This window comes from Pseudorca crassidens, chromosome 3, assembly GCF_039906515.1.
Source record: "Pseudorca crassidens isolate mPseCra1 chromosome 3, mPseCra1.hap1, whole genome shotgun sequence".
Taxonomy (NCBI): Eukaryota; Metazoa; Chordata; class Mammalia; order Artiodactyla; family Delphinidae; genus Pseudorca; species Pseudorca crassidens.
Window position 1 is genome coordinate 160,915,468 of NC_090298.1, and position 18,693 is coordinate 160,934,160.

The 18,693-nt window shown below is 49.7% G+C and overlaps 1 protein-coding gene across 7 annotated transcripts in view; it reads left to right on the top strand.

Moving 5' to 3' along the window:
- The window catches only part of PGPEP1 (pyroglutamyl-peptidase I), a 42,223-nt gene extending 24,340 nt beyond the window's left edge, over positions 1-17,883 (top strand). For 2 of the 7 annotated variants that reach the window (XM_067733250.1, XM_067733255.1), the window contains one exon: positions 16,849-17,883. In XM_067733250.1, coding sequence (XP_067589351.1) covers positions 16,849-17,047 — 199 coding nt within the window. In that variant the 3' untranslated portion in view covers positions 17,048-17,883. Of the gene's footprint in view, positions 1-4,282; positions 6,736-16,848 lie in introns of those variants that run through there. The other 5 variants (XM_067733252.1, XM_067733249.1, XM_067733254.1 and 2 more) reach the window with 4 other exon arrangements.
- Positions 17,884-18,693: the final 810 nt, after the last annotated feature.

The window sequence follows — 18,693 nt, forward strand, 5'->3', positions numbered from 1 at the left end:
GTTTCTCTATTAGTTTCCTGTGGCTGCTATATATAACTAATTACCACGTTGGTGGCTTAGGGCAACAAACATTTATTCTCTCCCAGGTCTGGAGACTGAAAGTCCAAAATCAAGGTGTCCGCAGGGTTGGCTCCTTCTGGAGGTGCTGAGGGGAATCTGTTCCATGCCTCTCTGGCTTATGGGGGCTGCTGACAGCGCTGAGTGTTCCGCGCCTTGAGATGCTTTACCCCAGTCTCCGCCTTCACCTCCACACGGCCTTCTTCCCTGTGTGTGTCTTCACATGGCCTTCTTTTCTTTTATTTTTTTTAAGATTTTTTTGATGTGGACCATTTTTAAAGTTTTTATTGAATTTGTTACAATATCGCTTCTGTTTTTTTTAAATATATAAATGTATTTATTTATTTTTGGCTGCGTTGGGTCTTCGTTGCTGCGCACAGGCTTTCTCTAGTTGCAGCGAGTGGGGGCTACTCTTCGTTGCAGTGCGCGGGCTTCTCATTGCAGTGGCTTCTCTTGCTGCGGAGCTTGGGCTCTAGGAGCGCGGGCATCAGTAGTTGTGGTGTGTGGGCTCAGTAGCTGTGGCTCGCAGGCTCTAGAGCGCAGGCTTAGTAGTTGTGGCGCACCAGCTTAGTTGCTCTGCGGCATGTGGGATCTTCCTGGGCCAGGGATCAAACCCATTTTTCCCTGCATTGGCAGGCGGATTCTTAACCACTGCGCCACCAGGGAAGTCCCTGCTTCTGTTTTATGTTTCAGTTTTTTGGCTGCGAGGCACATGGGATCTTAGCTCCTCGACCTGGGATCAAACCCACACCCCCGGCATTGGAAGGCGAAGTCTCAACCACGGAACAGCCAGGGAAGTCCCCGTGTGGCCTTCTTACAAGGACACCAATCATTGGATTTAGGACCTACCCTAAACCACTATGACCTCATCTTAACTAATTACATCTGCAAAAACCCTATCTCCAAATCAGGTCACATTCTGAGGTTCTAGATGAACACAGATTTGGGACAGAAACTAACTATTCAGCTTATTAGAGGGTCTATTAATTTAAGTCTGATGATGTCCCTAACTTGCTTACTTCTTCCTACAGCTTCCACTGCACCTCGAATGAAATCCCAACTCTCCACCATGCAGAGGTTCTGTGTGGTCTGACCCCTGCCCACCTCTCCACCCTCCTCTGCCTTCACTCTTGCCTCACCACTGCCTTCCAGACCCACAAACCAGCCTCCTCCTGTTCCTCAAACAAACACACCAAGCTCACTCTAGCATCAGGGCCTTTGCACATGCTAAGACCTCTGCCCAGAGCTCACCTCCCTCTGATAATACCTCTTTCAGGTCTTAACTCCAAAATGTTGCCCCTTTGGGAAGGACTCCCCAGCCTCCCAGACATCTCTGTTCTATGCCCTCTCAACACCAGATACCTTGATTTCTCAACACTTTGTACACCTCTCCAGTCCAAAGGCGGCAGGTGGCAAATTCAGTTGACAGAATGAAGTGGCTGAATTTACCATCAGTCTTTTTTTTTTAATTATTATTATTTTTTAAAGATTTATTTATTATTTCTTTATTTAATTTATTTTTGGCTGCGTCAGGTCTTAATTGCAGCATGCGAGATCTTCCCTGTGGCATGTGGAATCTTTCGTTGCCACACGCGGGCTGTTCTCATTGTGATGCATGGACTTCTCTCTAGCTGCGGCGTGCGGGTTTTTTCTCTTCTCTAGTCGTGGCTCCAGGGCATGTGGGCTCTGTAGTTTGTGGCACTTGGGCTCTTTAGTTGAGGCTTCTGAGCTCAGTGGTTGTGGCGTGCAGGCCCAGTTGCCCCGTGGCATGTGGGATCCCAGTTCCCTGACCAGGGATTGAACCCGTGCCCCCCTCATTGTAAGGCAGACTCATTACCACTGGACCACCAGGGAAGTCCCTTAATTTTTTTTTAATTAAAGTATAGTTGATGTACAATAGTATACGTTACAGATGTACAATACAGTGATTCACAGTTTTTAAAAGTTACACTCCTGGGCTTCCCTGGTGGCACAGTGGTTAAGAATCCGCCTGCCAATGCAGGGGACACAGGTTCGAGCCCTGGTCCGGGAAGATCCCACATGCCGCGGAGCAACTAAGCCCGTGTACCACAACTACCTAGCCTGTGCTCTAGAGCCTGCGAGCCACAACTACTGAGCCCATGTACCACAACTACTGAAGCCCGCATGCCTAGAGCCCATGCTCCGCAACAAGAGAAGCCACCACAATGAGAAGCCCGCTCAAGGAAGAGTAGCCCCCACTTGCCGCAACTAGAGAAAGCCTGCACACAGCAACGAAGACCCAAGCAGCCAAAAAGAAATAAATATATTTATTTTTAAAAAGTTTTACTCCATTTATAGTTATTATAAAATATTGGCTATATTCCCTGTATTGTACAATATATCCTTGTAGCTTATTTTATACCGAATAGTTTGTACCTCTTAATCCCCTTCTCCTATATTGCCCCTTCCCCCTCCCACCAGTCTTTTTTTAAAAATGTATTTATTTTTGGCTGCATTGGGTCTTCATTTCTGCACGCGGGTTTTCTCCAGTTGCAGCGATCGGGGGCTACTCTTTGCTGCAGTGCGCAAGCTTCTCATTGCGGTGGCTTCTTGTTGCGGAGCACGGGCTGCAGGCGCACGGGCTTCAGTATTTGTGGCACGCGGGCTCAGTCTTTTTTTTCAACTAATTTTTTTTTTGTTTTTGGCTGCGCCACACAGCTTGCAGGATCTCAGTTCCCTGACCAGGGATTGAACCCGGGCCCTGTCGGCGTAAGCCCGGAACCCTAACCACTAGGCAACTAGGGAACTCCCCTAAAATTAATTTTAAGTTACTCAGATAATTCTAGAGAATATTCTCATACTTCCCTGTTGTGAAAGATTCTCTTGTCCTCTCTCCTCCCCACTGCCCCTCCCCGCCCCAGGAATCCCTCGGTTAAATCAGAGACTTAAACTATGACCCTTCCTACTCACCCACACATATGTTTCCATACATATGTAGGACATCTGGCGTACTACTTTCGAATTTTGTCCTGTTTCACTTCGCTTTCACGTGGATGGGGTTACGTGGTGTGCATTTTCATGAGAGTTCCCTTCGTTGGTTTCACTTGTGGGCATGTGACATGGGTCTTAGCGAGTTCTGTCTTCCTGTGGCTCCACTGCCTGCCTTGTGAACGGCTGCATAGTATTCCACTGTGCAGATGAACCAGAGTTTATTAAGCCACTCCTCTGTCAGTGGACACTTAGGTGGTGTTTTAGTCTGCTATAACCAAAAAAAAACCCCAGGCTGGGCAGTGTATAAACAACAGAAAGTTACTGCTCACAGCTCTGGAGGCAAGGAAGTTCAGGATCCAGGCACCCTCATGGTGGTGTTCTGATAAAGGCCTTCCTATAGGTTGCAGACTGCCGACTTCTGGCCGTGTCCTCACGGGGTGGGAGGGGATTTGGGGGGACATTCAGATCCTAGCCGGCTGCTTCCTGTTTTTCTGCTTTTACACATCATGCTGCAGCAGATACCTTGTTCGTCTTTCTCGTGCTCGTGTGCAGATGGCTCCTGAGATAGTCTAAAAACTCAAAACATCAGGTCATAAAGTCTATGCATTTGTAATTTTTAAAAAATTATTATTATTATTATTATTTTTTTTTGCGTTACGCGGGCCTCTCACTGTTGTGGCCTCTCCCATTGCGGAGTGCAGGCTCCGGACGCGCAGGCTCAGCGGCCATGGCTCACGGGCCCAGCCGCTCCGCGGCATGTGGGATCTTCCCAGACCGGGGCACGAACCCGTGTCCCCTGCATCGGCAGGCGGACTCTCAACCACTGCGCCACCAGGGAAGCCCAAAAATTATTTTAAAAAAATTTTATTGAAGTATAGTTCATTCACAATGTTGTGTTAATTTCTGCTGTACAGCAAAGTGATTGCGAGATATATATATATATATATTCTGCTTCATATTCTTTTCCATTAAGGTTTATCACAAAATATTGAATATTGCACATTTGTAATTTTTCTAGCCTGCCAGATTGTGCTCCCGTGGGGCAATTTGTATCCCAGCCAGCAGCATCTCACACTGCTTCCTTCCCCACATATACCCCAGCACTTGGAGTTATTTATTTATTGGCTGGCCTGGGGAGGGAGAAGCAGTATTCCGTCTTGTGGATGACTGGTGAGGTTGGGGCGGGAGGGGTGTCTTATGATGGATTTCAATGGAACATTCACTCTCTGACCCCGTTTGGTCTCCTTCCCATCCCCCACGCCCTGTGGCTTAGGTACCTCTGCGACTTCGCCTACTATACCTCTCTGTACCAGAGTCACGGCCGCTCAGCCTTTGTTCACGTGCCCCCTCTGGGCAAGCCCTACAATGCAGACCAGCTGGGCCGGGCGCTTCAGGCCATCATCGAGGAGATGCTGGACGTCCTAGAGCAGTCAGAAGGCAAACTCAACTGTTGCCACAAACACTGATTGCTGCTCAGGCCTCCCAAGACCTCATTCTGCCAGGGACCCTGAGAGAGACGTCCGCCCTCCGGGGCCTGACCGGGAAGAACGAGCCCATCAGCTGGGGATCTGTTTTGGATCAAATATGCCAACTTACACACCTCCTCTCCCTTTTTCTCTGCAAAAGCACTGGTTGATTTGAAGGCCGCAGTGAAGATTTTTTTCCTCTATTTCTCTTTGCATCTGGGGATACAGCTGTGGCAGCCAGGAAGCGGGGAGGTCCTGATTTCTGCAGAGAACCCCGCTCAGGTGTCTCTATTCCATGATCCCATGGCTGGGGCTACCTGCCATTCTAAGTCTGTGGTGGAGGGATTCCAGAGTTCCCTCCGTCCGTGACTGTTTCTTCCCAAATGTAAACATGTCCTGGAGACTCTCTACCCCGATCCATGTCCCAGCAGCCTGGACAGCCCCGGCAAGGGCCGCCTTGGGACGTGGCATGGCTTTTTTTCTTCTTTCTTATTCTCTTTTTAAAAACAATAGTGCTAGTTTGGGCACAGAGTAATTTATATTCCCTTTGGTTAAAACGCGGGCTTTAGCCAAACACAGAAGTGTCTTTTCTTTTTCCTGGGGTGCAGCCCCTTCAGCCTCCTGCCCTGAACACTGGACCTACAACTTTGTTTTGGGGGTGACATTGAGATCCCCTTGCTCAGGGCTTGTGGCACTGGGCCCACGGCTAGACCACAGGGAGCGGGGGGTGGCTGGTGCCCCAGGAGACTGAAAGGGTTGGCTGACCCTTTCAACGACCGAGCTGTGAGCTGTACCCACGGGGCCACTGCGGCCGGGCTGCCGGTGGGAAAGCAGACTCTCATTTCAACATGCACATGACTTTTTTTTTTTTTTTTAATGGAAAAGTGCATAGGAGCTGCAAACCTACCCCACATCTGACCTGGATTTTCAGTCTTGGTGCTTGTTTTCCTTAAGGGGAGAGGGCCAAAATGGAGTCTGGGGGCTGAGCTCCATGCGTGCTGGTGTATTTGAGCAGGAGAGCGGTGGGGCAGCCAGCAGGCTTCGTGTAGTTGGTTTCTGGATGCGCCTGGGACTCGGTAAATTTTTATCTCAGTCCCTGGTAAATTTTTATCTCACTCCCCGGTGACTTTGAACTTACCAGCAGGGTTGAGAGTGACATCTCCCAGGAGGCAACTAAATTCAGCTGGACCCTGGCACCCATCAGAGAGAGGGGGTGGCAGGAGCAACCGTGAGGAAAGCACACGGTTTGGAAGTATTCTTCTATTTTTTTGGAGAACGCGCAGTTTTATCGCTTCACTAAGTGTGAAGCTTGCTGTAGTCTGATGTTGTGTTGGATCACGTTGGTGTTTCCCAGCATGCAGCTCTTTTGAAAACAACTGAGATTTTTGTTTTGTTTTCTTAAACATTCGCCCTCTTTCCCTGCTGTTGCGATGCCCAGGGTGGTTGCTGCCTCCGTTGAGCTGCTGTGTCGCTTGGAGACCAGGTTGATAGGTTTCTGAGTGAAATGCATTTTCTGAGTCCTGGGCTTTTTCTGGAGGGGAAAAGTGGGCACAGGTGGGTGACATGGGGTCAGCATATGGCATATGGTGACGTGGGGTCAGCATATGGTGGCTGTGTACCATGGCCCGCAGGGTAAAATGATCAGGACCTAGCTCCCCTCTCCATGCCAACCCTCCATCTGCCAGAAATGCCCCCTCCACATCCCTGGTCCGAGTTTGCAGTCTCCTGAGAAATCTGGAGCATAGGATGTCATGGCATCTACTCACTCAGCTGGCTTCTGTGAGCAGAGGTTGTGGCTGTTTTGAATGCGGCGGGGGGCTCAAGGCCAGGGGGTCCCCCAGAGGTCTTATTAAGAATGGCATCTGGCTCTAACTAGCTCTGTTCTCTAAAGGTCTGATGTGTGGGGCTCTGAGGAGGAAATGGACCTAGGCAAGCTGGAGTAGGGAGGGAAGACTGGAAGTGAGCCAGGTTTGAGCTTAGCTGGGTGCCCACGGAACCCAGACACACCATCCCCAAACTCTGCATTTTCATCTTTCTTTTGTCCTCCCTTCTCTTCTCTGTTTAAAGCACCATGTGGTTTAGCAACTTAGAGATATAATTTATTGTCTGATCATTGTCGAGTGTGTGCGTGTCATTTTTGTGTTCCTGCCATGGTTTTAGATTTCCTCCTCAAGTCAAACCAGAACCCTGTCCTTGTTCATGATGTTTGTTTAATCAGATAGCCATTAAACATTTCACTCGCTCCCTGCCAGCTTTTAAATTTTCCTGTTTTAATTACTTTTTATCATTTTCTTTGGGGCAAACTCAGCCATTCAATCCATGGTATATCTGTCTGCATTTGTTGGGTCCCGGAAAAAAATGTCCCTGTGTGAGAAGAGGGGGGCCAAGTCTCATTCCTTCTGCCTTGTCATTTCAGAGTCTGGGTTGTCGGGGGCACAGAATAGGGAAAGGGATGAGCCTGTGAAGTGGGTGCAGCTTGGCATGTACGGAGGTGAGCAATGCCAGAAGGGGTGGGTGCAGTGAGTGTTCATGGTGGAAGGATGGGCTGAGGGATGTGGCGGGAAGGCTGGTGGGGGAAAAGTGAGAAGTGATGCTGGGGGTGGACTCATAGGAAAGTGGAGGGGGCCTCTCTCTGGTGAGTCCTGTGGAGGGTACTGAGGTGGGGGATGGGGGCAGAGACAGTGATCTGGGCGTCGGGTGATGGCATCTCCTTTAAGGTGCCAGAGCCTCTGCACCTTATAACTTTATTCTTCTCTAAGCCCCTTTGACGCCCCGCTTCCCACCAAAAAGGAGGTCGGTGGTCTGCATATGAGTACGTAGCTCGGAAAAGAACTAAGACGGAGTGGATAGAAAGAAAGGTGGGAAGAAGCAGCAATTCCAGTTGGTGGACTGGGCTTGGTGCCACCTGGCTCACCTGGTCCAATCAAGGAACAGCCAAGGTCTCCTGGCCACTGAGAGAGACAGGGCCGTGGGGCAGCAGGGGGTGGGGGCAGAGGTCATGGCTTCCCAGTCGGTGCCAGGTCTTTGGGGAAAGGTCAGGTTGTGATAGTTTCAGCAAGAAAAATAGTTTTCAGCTACCCTGCTCTTTGCTGGCGTGGAAACTTCTAGAACAGAAAGGGCCTGCTCAAGGGGACGACTGGAAAAGGATACTGTTGATGCCTTTTTGTTATCTTAGAAGTTTCTGCCAGGAAGCCGGGCCAGTGGGTGTGTATGTCCACCCACAGGCCTGTTCCCCCGAGGGGTGACCGGGCGGGGGAAGGGAGCTGCTCGTGGAAATCCACCCACCACACTGGCCTGTTTTTTGCTGCCACTGTCTAGACTGTTGACCTTTGACCTCTTCACCTCTTGGAGTGTCTGAACACAGAAGTCCCCTTCGGGGATGGTGGGACAGAGCCCCATTCTCCTCTGAGGGCCCAGCCTCTGCCCTGAGGCCACTGGAAGCCTTCTCAAGCCTGCAGCCAGCGTGAGGCGCTGATGGTGGTCATACAGGCAGAGGCTGCTGCCTTATTGTCAGGTCATCCCTCGTGGCCAAGAGTCTCATGGCCTCCACAGACTTGTGGGGAGCTAAAAAGGGCTTTGTTTTTATAACCCCAATTAAATTTCCCTTCTCATGGAACAAGTGCCTCGTAAAGGGACCAGTGCTGCCACTGGGAGGAAAAACATCTCCATCTTTGCAGTGAAGAAGTGTGTTAAAGGCCAGGATCCCCCTCAGACCCAGGGCAGAATGGCTGTTGAGGGGAAAGGACATTTGCCCAAAATCCACATCTTGAAAGTTAGTTCTTGGATGGACACTGGGCATACCTGCTACGAGATCCTGTCCTCCAGTTTAGGGGCAGTTGTCACAGCTTGAGTTTCAGGGGTTCCTAGACCCTCAAGGGCTCCAGTCCAGCCCAAGCTTCTCCCCCCACTTAAGACCTTTTTCTCTTCCTCCCTCTCCTCACCCAAGGCTTCCCTTCAGCTGCCCAGAGACCCACAGAAGTGCCTGCCTCTGCAGTACACATGGGGCACAGAGAAAGGGGACAGGATGGGAAAGAGAGAAGCACCCCCAGGCCCTGGTTCCCCGCTGCCCAGACCGGCCTCACCCAAGCCGTTCGCAGGGGTGGGACCTGGGGCCAGTGGCTTTTGTGTCCTGCACACTTGGAGGAAATCCCAGAGAAAGCCGGTTTGGAATTGGGCTCTCTGCTCCCAAGGCCTGGCTGGATGCCACGGGAGACCCATCTGGATCGTGGGAAACAGAGTTGGCCTTCTTCCTGCCCAGGCATGTTTCCGGAGCTCCCTTAACATCTCAGGTTTCTATCTTGTCATAAATCTCTCTCTAGGAAAAACCCTTCCTGCTGAAGGTGACCCCGTGTTCTGTCCCCAAAGGAGGGTCCAGCCCCTGCAGCTTCGGGGTGGCTTTTCCCTGAACCCTATGAGTGCCTTGTCTGAAAGCGCCGTGTCTGGGACCCCAGGCCGGGCAAGAGTCTGCCAGACTTTGCTGGGGGCTGGACCCCGGGAGACCCCAAACTTGACACCCCAGAAAGCAAATAAAACAGTTGAAATATGCAATTTCTTGTGTGTCTTTGTGAGAAGCTGGCATCCGCCAGGGTCATCCTCAACCTGGGGTCATCAACTGGCAGAGGGGACCTCAAATCACCAGTATTTCTGTCCTTGGTGCTTGGTGTGTGACCTGGTCCTTGGTGTGTGGCCACTGCAATGAGTGTGCTGAATGGATAATGATGAGAGGATTTCTGTACTGAGTGTTCTACCTCCTACAACCCACTGCCTTGGTTCTGATGCACAGAGAGGTTGAGTAACTTGCCTATGGTCACACAGCAAGCGGGGTGGGGAGTGGGATTTGAATCGTGATCATGCTGACCCCCAGTGTGTGCAGAATTCCCCTGTGGGGGAGGTGCTATTACCACCTTTTACAGCTGGGGAAACTGAGGCTCTGTCAGTTGAAGCCCCTTGTCCCAAGGAGAGGAGGGGCGGGAATGTGAACCCAAGCCGGCTACTCTGGACTGAGCAGCTTGAACACCGGAAACAGGATTCGGTCATCCCCTGTGTCTGTCCTCAGCAGGAATGGGGACACTCCAGAGTCAGTGGCCTTCAAAGAAGAAGGGGCTTCAGCAGTAAGGAAATGGCTTGTTTTGGGGAACATGGGTCCCAGGGGAAGGGGTACCCCCTCCAAGTCCCTGAGCCCCCAAGGTCTTTGCACCCCAAGATGAGGTGTCTATAGCACGGTGGTTTTGCTTCTAAGGCTGGCTCTTTCCACGGCCCCGGGGTGTGAGCAGGGTCCCAGGTGTACCATATAGATGCTCCTGTGGTCACTGGAAGGGGCTGTGTCCTTTTTACATGGGGTATCCTTTTCCCAAATCCTGGAAACCTCCCCTCACCTCCCTGGTTCAACGGGAACCGCCGCCTACCCTTGGCCACGCTGCCCAGAGAGAAACCCCCTGACCTCAACTGTACCCTACAAGTTGCAGGCCAAGAGGGATGGCTGTGTGTGGAGGAGATTGGGTGATTCAGGTGGAGGGGATGTGGGAGGGGTAGCAGGGCTGATGGCGCAGGGTCTCAAGGCCTGGCGAGTGGTCTGGGTGTTATTCCAAAGGCTATGAGAAGCTGCGAGGTGGGGGACGATCTGAGGCCCACTTCCCCGAGCCTCCGTTCCCCACACTCATGGGCCTTGTGTGAGAATTCAGTGAGATTCTGCTTTTACAGCTCTGGCGCATAGTACTTACTTAATAAGTACAACTACTATTACTTCCTCCTCTAGGAAGCCCTCCTGGCTGTCCAGGTACCTCCTCTGCCTCCCATAGCTGCCTGGTTCCCCCCCACCCTCGTGCCAACATACTCTGGGTAGTAACTGACTAGTTCTATGGGAGTCCCGGAGGACAGGCAGGTCTGTCTGGGGTCCCCTGTGTCTGTTGCACCCAGAACAGCCCTGGGCACATAATAGGTGTGCAATAAACTATGGGAGAGAGGAGAGGGGTCGGGGCTGGGTGTTCCATTCTGAGGCCAACAGGGGGCGCAGGGAGGCGCAGGAGCCTCCGGGGAGGGGAAGGGGGATGACACGCCCCTGAAGGCCAGGTGCCTCCTCCAGCTGAGGCCCCCACCCTGCCTGTTCCCTGCCTCTAGAGCCCCATCTCCTCTTGGCTGCTCCAGGAACTTATAAATTACCTACTGTGCACTGGGCTTTGGACTGGGGACACACCAGGAAACCAGCAGCTTCCAGGCTGGGAGTACAGTGTAGGGGTCCCAGCTGTGATGGGGGACAGACAGGCAGCTGAAGGGTCTAAGGTATATTCAGGGAGGCTCATTCAAGGGTAAGCCTTGGCCCCATTCAACAGAGTTTTCCCTCAGCTCTCACTTGGATGTTCTCGGTCTTAAAGGTGAGGGTCTCAGACAAGAGTCCATCCCATTCCAGGGATCTGCCTGGGCCCCTCTCCGCCTCTCACACCCTCGGTGGCTCCCCTTGGCCCACAGGAGCAAGCCAGACTCCTCTGCTGGACATCTGAACCCCTTTTCCCTTGTCTCTGCTGACCCCAGCTTGTCTTTTCTGCCTGGAAGTCCCCCCTCCTCCATCTACACCTAGATAACTCCTATGCATCCCTCAAAACCCAAAGTTTTGGGGGAAGATGCTGAGGTCATCTTGGGACACTCTGAGTGTGACAGGCCTGGGTGGGGGTAAGAAGGGCAAAGCACCACACCAGAAATCCCAAACTAGGCCTTCCTGCACACCCTCTTCAACCTTCCTACTGGCTCCTTCCTGCCCTGGCATCTTGCCACTAGGCAGTCAGCAGTTTCTACAAGGAGTGTCCAGACCTGCCCGGACGTGTCCTGGTCCCCTGGAAGAGAGGAGGGGTGCGTTCAGGCTGTCCCCACCCCCAACACACACACACACACACACACACACACACACACACACACACACACACACACACACACACACACACACACACACACACACACTGATGGGGGTGGTGGTGAGAAACAGAAAACCAGAAATGCAGAGAGAACAAAGGAGAGAGAGAGAGGGACTGAGGGAGGCAAAGAGAGAAAACGTGGAAACTTCCTAGCTGTTTTTTCTTCTAAGTTGCCGTGTTTAGGGTGAGGACACCTAGAGGTGGAGAGGGCCCCAGCCAGCCAAGGAGGAGGATTTGGGAGGCTGGGTGGCTGGGACACCACGCTGTGTGAGTCATGCACAGGGCTGCCCTGTTCTGGGCCTCAGTTTCCCCCAGTGTCAGGGAACTGATTCCCCCAGCCACCTGGCAGGGCTGGGGGTCCACACTCAGCCAGGGCCTAGCGCACAGCAGGTGCTCCATAAATGCACACTGTGGTCAGTGAAACCATTACGGGAGCAGGCATGCAAACCAGGGTGCTGGAGGGGGTCGTGTGGGGGCAGGAGGTCGGGAGGTTATGGGTTCCGGGCAGTGAGCATGTGGGGCTCCAAGCCTGATGCCTCAGCTGACCCACTTCCTGCCCGGCCTGGGCTGTGCTGGTGACCACCCGCAGCCAGGAATCCGCACAGCCGGTCCCAGGGCCTGAGCTGACCACTTCCGTCCCCCGCTCCGCCTGCAGCCCAGGCCCTGCTGACTCACACTCAGCTGTCCCCATTCTTCCCTCACTGAGCTCTGATTCTGAGAGGTAGGGGCGCTGGCAGAGGCCCAAACCCCGAAGGCAGGGAAGTCACGGCTGGCTGAGAGCATCATGGAAGAGAGAAAATTATACCCCAGGCTTAACTGCCTGAAAAATGAAAACCTGCTCTTGACAAGGAAAAAAAATGAATACTTTTGGGACAGTCCTTTGGAATCAGTCACAGTTTCAAACTTTCGGCCACCAAAAAAATCCATCAAGAAATTGAAAAGATAAGCCAGGGACAGAGAGGAGATACCTGCGATGCATTTAACTGACCAAGGAATAGCTTCCAGGACATATGAAGTGCCCCCACTCCACCAGACACACTAGACGGAAAGAAAAAACACCACACAGAAAAATGGGCAGATGGCATTGTTTTTGCCATAACAATGACCACGAACTGGGTCTTACATTTCTGCTTTACAACAGCAGAAACTTATTCTCTCACAGTTCTGGTGGCCAGAAGTCCCAAATCAAAGTGTCAGCAGGGCTGGAGGCTGTGAGGGAGAATTGGTCCCAGGCCGCTCTCCTGGCTTCTGGTGGCTTCTGGCACTGGTCGGCGTCCCTTGGCGTGTGGCTGCATCACTCCAATCTCTGCTTCCATCTTCATGTGTCCTTTTACAAAGTAATCAGTCATTGGATTTAGGGCCCACCCTACTCCAGTATGACCTCATCTTAATGTAAATAATTACATCTACAAAGACCCTTAAGGTCACAATCTGAGGTTCTGGTGGACATGAATTTGGGGACACACTATTCAATGCAGTACAGGCATGAAAAGGCAATTCTGGGAAGATGAACCCAGGACAACCAATAAATAGAAGCTCAATCTAGTCATCAGGGAAAAAAATTCACTGAGATCCCATTTCACTCTTAGGCAGGGGACAGAGTCACTGGTGATGGGCGTGGGAATTGGCTTGACCACTCAGAAGAACAATTTGGCCATGCTAACACAGCTGAGGATGGCTGGACCCTCCCTCATGGTCCTAGTGTGAACCCTAGAGAAACCTACATGTGCATGCCTTCCCAGCGGCATGGTTCATAATAAGAAGGAGCTGGAAACTTGGGAAATATTCAGGTGTGTTCTTACGATGGAGTACTATACAGCAGTGAAAAAGGATGGGCCAGACTTGCAGGCAAAAATCTCCAATCCAGACCCTTGAGTGAAAATAATTGTAACAGTGTGATACCATTTTTATAAAGTTTTTTTAATTTGCATTTTTGTATTGTGGTAAAATATATATAACATACATAGAATTTGCCATTTTAACCATTTTTAAGTGAACTGTTAGTGACATTAAGTACATCTGAAATGTTGAGCATACATATAGTATAACATCACTATCTACTTCCAAAACTTTCCCATCACCCCCAAACAGAAACTCTGTAACTGTTAAGCAATAATTCCTCATTTCTAACCCCTCTTCCTCCAGCCCCTGGTAACCTAAAATTGACTTCCTGTCTCTATGAATTTGCATATTCTAGACATTTCATACCAGTGGAATCATATAATGTTTGTCCTTCTGTGACTGGCTTATTTCACTCAGCATAATGTTTCAAGGTTCATCCACGTTGTAGCATGGATCAGAACATCATTCTATTTTTATGACTGTGTAATAGTCCCTTGTGTGGATATACCAAATTTTGTTTATCCATTCAGTTATTGGTGGACATTTGCATTGTTTCCACCTTTTGGCTTTTGTGAATAGTGCTGCTGTGTACATTGGTGTACAAGCTCAGTTTGAGCCCCTGCTTTCAATTCTTTTGAATATATATCCAGAAGTGGAGTTGCTGGATCATATGGTCGTTCTGTGTTTAGCTTTGTAAGGAACTACCAAACTGTTTTCCACGGCAGCTGCACCATTTCACATTTCCCCCAGAGGTCCAAGAGGGTTCCAATTTCTCCACACCAACACTTGTTATTTTGCTAATAGCCATGCTAATGGGTATAAAATGGTATCTCGGGACTTCTTTGATGGCGCAATGGTGAAGAATCCCCCTGCCAATGCAGGGACAGGGGTTCCAGCCCTGGTCCAGGAAGATCCCACATGCTGCGGAGCAACTAAGCACGTGCGCCGCAACTACTGAAGCCCGGGCGCCTAGAGCCCGTGCTCCGCAACGAGGGCCACGGCAATGAGAAGCCTGCGCACCGCTACGAAGAGTAGCCCCCGCTCACCGCAACTAGAGGAAGCCCACGGGCAGCAACGAAGACCCAACGCAGCCATAAACAAACAAACAAATAGATAAATACATTTTAAAAATAAATGAAGTGGTATCTCACCATAGGTTTGATTTGCCGCAACTAGAGAAAGCCCGCATGCAGCAATGAAGACCCAACGCAGCCAAAAATAAATAAATTAAATTAAATTTAAAAAGGAATTGGAGTGATGCCTCTACCAGCCGAGGAACACCAAGGATTGCCGGCAAACACCTGAGGTTAGAAGAGGCAGGGAAGGATTCTTCCCTATAGATCTCAGAAAGAGCGTGGCTCTATCAATACCTTGATTTCAGACTTGTATCCTCCAGAGCTGTGAGAAAATAAATTGCTACTGTTTTAAGCCCACCCCCGCCCCCGGCAAAAAAAAAAAAGAAGAACATGAAAAAGATACGGAGATGTGGAAGGCAAGGCATCCGGGAAGGGGCGCACGGCTTCCATGCCCTCTTGCAGCACCTGCACGTGTTCACCAGCCCGGAAGCTCTCTGAACCCGGTTCTTTTGGGATCTTTATGGAGGCGTCATCACGTAGGCATGATCAATCATTAACTCCATTTTCAGGCCATCCCCCCTCTCTGGAGAACGGTGGGGGAGGGAGTGTGGCTGAAAATTCCAAACTCTTAATCATGGCTTGGCCCTCCTGGTGACCAGCCCCCATCCAGGGGCCATCCACGAGCCCACCCAGTCCCATCATTACAACGAAAGACACTCCTATCACCCAGGAAATTCCAGAGGCTCTAGGAACTCTGTGTCAGGAACTAGGGTCAAAGACCAAATATTAGAACAAAAGATGCTCCGAGGGTTCTTATCACATAGGAAGTTACAAGGTTTTCAGGAGCTCTGTGCCAGGAACCGGGGGCAGAGACCAATATATATATATATATTTTTTCCTATTATCTCACAGTGTGTAATTTTCTTTTCTTGCAACATATTTACCTGTCACTATTATCAGAGTAATTCTGGCCTCGTTAGAACTGTCACTTCCCCTTCTATTATTTCGAAGAATTAGATAAGAATTGGTATTATTCCATAAATGATTCAGAATTCACCAGTGAAGCCATCTGGTCTTGGACTTCTCTGTTGGAAGGTTTATTATTATTATTATTATTATTATTATTATTATTATTGGTCACACAGCATGGCATATGGGATCCTAGCTCCCTGACCGAGGATCAAACTCACGTCCCCTGCATTGCAAGCGCAGAGTCTTAACCACTGGACCACCAGGGAAATCCCGAAGTTTTTTGGTTCTTTTTGTTTTTTAATTAATTAATTAATTTTTATTTTTGGCTGAGTTGGGTCTTCATGGCTGCTCACGGGCTTTTCTCTAGTTGCGGCGAGCGGGAGGGCTACTCTTCACTGCAGCGCGCAGGCTTCTCATGGCGGTGGCTTCTCTTGCTGCAGAGCACGGGCTCTAAGCGCATGGGCTTCAGTAGTTGTGGCACACAGGCTCAGTAGTTGTGGCTTGCGGGCTTTAGAGTTCAGGCTCAGTAGTTGTGGCGCACGGGCTTAGTTGCTCCACGGCCTGTGGGATCTTCCCGGCCCAGAGCTCGAACCCGTATCCACTGCATTGGCAGGCAGATTCTTAAGCACTGCGCCACCAGGGAAGTATCTCTATTATTTCTTTATTCTCTATTTAATTTATTTCTGCTCTAATCTTTATGATTTCCTAACTTCTACTACCTTTGATTTTAGTTTACTCCTCTTTTCCTATTCCCTCAAAGTATAAAGTTAGGTTCTTGATAACTTTTAGTATGTTTATAATTGACCAGGACCCTATGGGGCCTTCCTGGGACAGACCCCCCCACCATGACCCCGCCATGTCCTCTGCCTGCCTCTTGTCTGTAGAAGAACATTAGGCTCCTAGGCCTTCCTCAAGTTCCAAAGCATAAATTTAATCAGAGAAGTGAGAAAATGCAGAAAGGAGGGAAAACAGTCAATCAAGACAAAATAATACTAGTTTAGCCATTAAACAAAGTCAAGAACCTTTAGTTCCACCTCAAGGGCTATAGATAATATTCTGAGCCACATCCTTTGAGTTGTTTTTCAGATGCTTGAAACCTCCACCAGGTGGAAAAGGGTAACCATATGCTGCCCACAAGCACGTAGACCTCAGGCCAGTTGGAACCAGAAGGTTGATGATGTTGACTCCCGATTACCTCACCACTGGCCAATCAGAAGAATGTCCATGAGCTGATCACACACCCACAACCCCGCTCCCTCACCTTGTCCTTAAAGACCTTTCCCTGAAAGCCACCAGGGAGTTCAGGTGTTTTGAACACTAGCTACCTGGACACCTTGCTTTGTACCTGCAATAAATGCTGCACTTTCCTTCACTACAACCTGGTGTCAATAGATTGGCTTTACTGCACGTGGGCGAGCAGACCCAAGTTTCGTTCGTTAACGTGTTGTATTTTTGTTTTCATTCATCCCCAAGTATTTTCCAATTTCTTTTGTGATTTCTTCTTTGATCCATCGTTTCTTTAAAAGTGTGTTAGCAGTGTGCTCAGCAGTCCCGTGCATCTGTCTCTTGCTTCAACAGTGTTTGGATGGAACAGACCCAGGGACACCCTTTGCTCCAGCCTCTGACCACCCTCCAACATTTTTTTCCAGTCACAGCCTTCAGAATCAGCCACTCAGTTATCCTCGGTCACCGGGACCAGCCAACACCATTTTTCGAGATTAACTCCTTATTACCGATCAACCGTGAGCTCCCAGATTCATCAGAATTATTCCACTGAGGTGGAGGCCGCCATCAACCGCCTGGTCAACATGCATCTGTGGGTCTCCCACACCTACCTGTCTCTGGGCTTCTAGTTTGATCCCGACGACGTGGCTCTGGAGGGCGTGGGCCACTTTTCCCTCAAATTGGCCAAAGAGAAGTGCGAGGGCGCTGAGTGTCTCTTGAAAATGCAAAACCAGCGCGGCGGCCGTGCCCTCTTCCAGGATGTGCAGAAGCCATCTCAGGATGAGTGGAGTAAAACCCAGGACGCTATGGAAGACGCCATTCTCATTGAGAAGAACCTGAACCAGGCCCTTTTGGACCTGCATGCCCTGGGTTCTGCCCATGCAGACCCCCACCTCTGTGACTTCCTGGAGAGCCACTCCCTAGATGAGGGGGTGAAACTCATCAAGAAGATGGGTGCCACCTGACCAACCTCCACGGGATGGCTGGTCCCCAGGCTGGGCTGGGCGAGTATCTCTAGGAAGTACTCACCCTCAAGCATGACTAGGAGTCTCTGAAGTCCAGCAGCCTCTGAGGAGCCCCTCTGGCATCAGAGCTTCTGCCTGAAGCCCGTCTCTGCAGCCACTAGGCAGATTTTTAACCACCCTGGAGCTCTCTCCCAAGCCTTGGACCAAATGGAAACAATAAAACTTTCTGTAGCGGAAAAAAAAAGAGTGTGTTGTTTAATATCCACATATTTGTGAACATAACAGCTTTCCTTCTGTTATTGATTTCCAGCTTTATTCCATTGTAGCTGAAGATGATTTCAGCCTTTTAAAATTTATTGAGAGTACACCTGTAACTTATATAATATTGTACATCAACTATACTTCAATAAAAAATAAAATTAAATAAATGATGCCAAAAAAAGTACTGAGAGTTGCTTTTTTGCCTAATAGCTGATCTATACTGGAGCATGTTCCATGTGCATTTGATAGAGATGTGTATTGTGGTGTTGGAGTGTTCTATAGATGTCTGTTTGGTCTAGTTGGTTTAGAGAGCTGCTCAATCCTCCATATCTTTAATCTTCTGTCTAGATGTCCTATCCAGTATTAAAAGTGGGGTATTGAAGTCTCCAACTGTTATTGTAGAACTATTTACTTCTCCCTTCAAGTCTTAGATACAGCTTTGAGTTACTGTTTAGGGTCCTTTCATTTTAACCAGCAGGACTCCCTTTAGCATTTCTTGCATGGCAAGTATAAGGGTAACAAACTCCCTCAACTTTTGCTTACCTGAGAATGTCTTGATTTCTCCCTTTTTCTTTCCTTCTTTCTTTCTTTCTTTTTTTTCTCTTTTTCTTTTTTTTTTGGCCATGCAGCACAGCTTGTGGGATCTTAGTTCCCCAGCCAGGAACTGAACCTGGACCCTGGCAGTGAAAGCGCCAAGTCCTAACCACCGGACCACCAGGGAATTCCCTCTCCCTTATTTTTGGAGAATGGTTTTGCTGGATATAGAATTCTTGGTCAACAGTTTTTCTTTCAGCAGTTTAAATATGTCATTTCATTGCCTTCTGGAGTCTAGGGTTTCTGATGAAAAACTGGCTGTTGATCTTATAGAGGATCCCTTGTACTTGATAAATAGCTTTCTCCTAATACTTTCAAGTTTCGCTTTTTCGTCTCTGGCTTTCAACAGTTTGATTACAATGTGTCTCAGTGTGGGTCT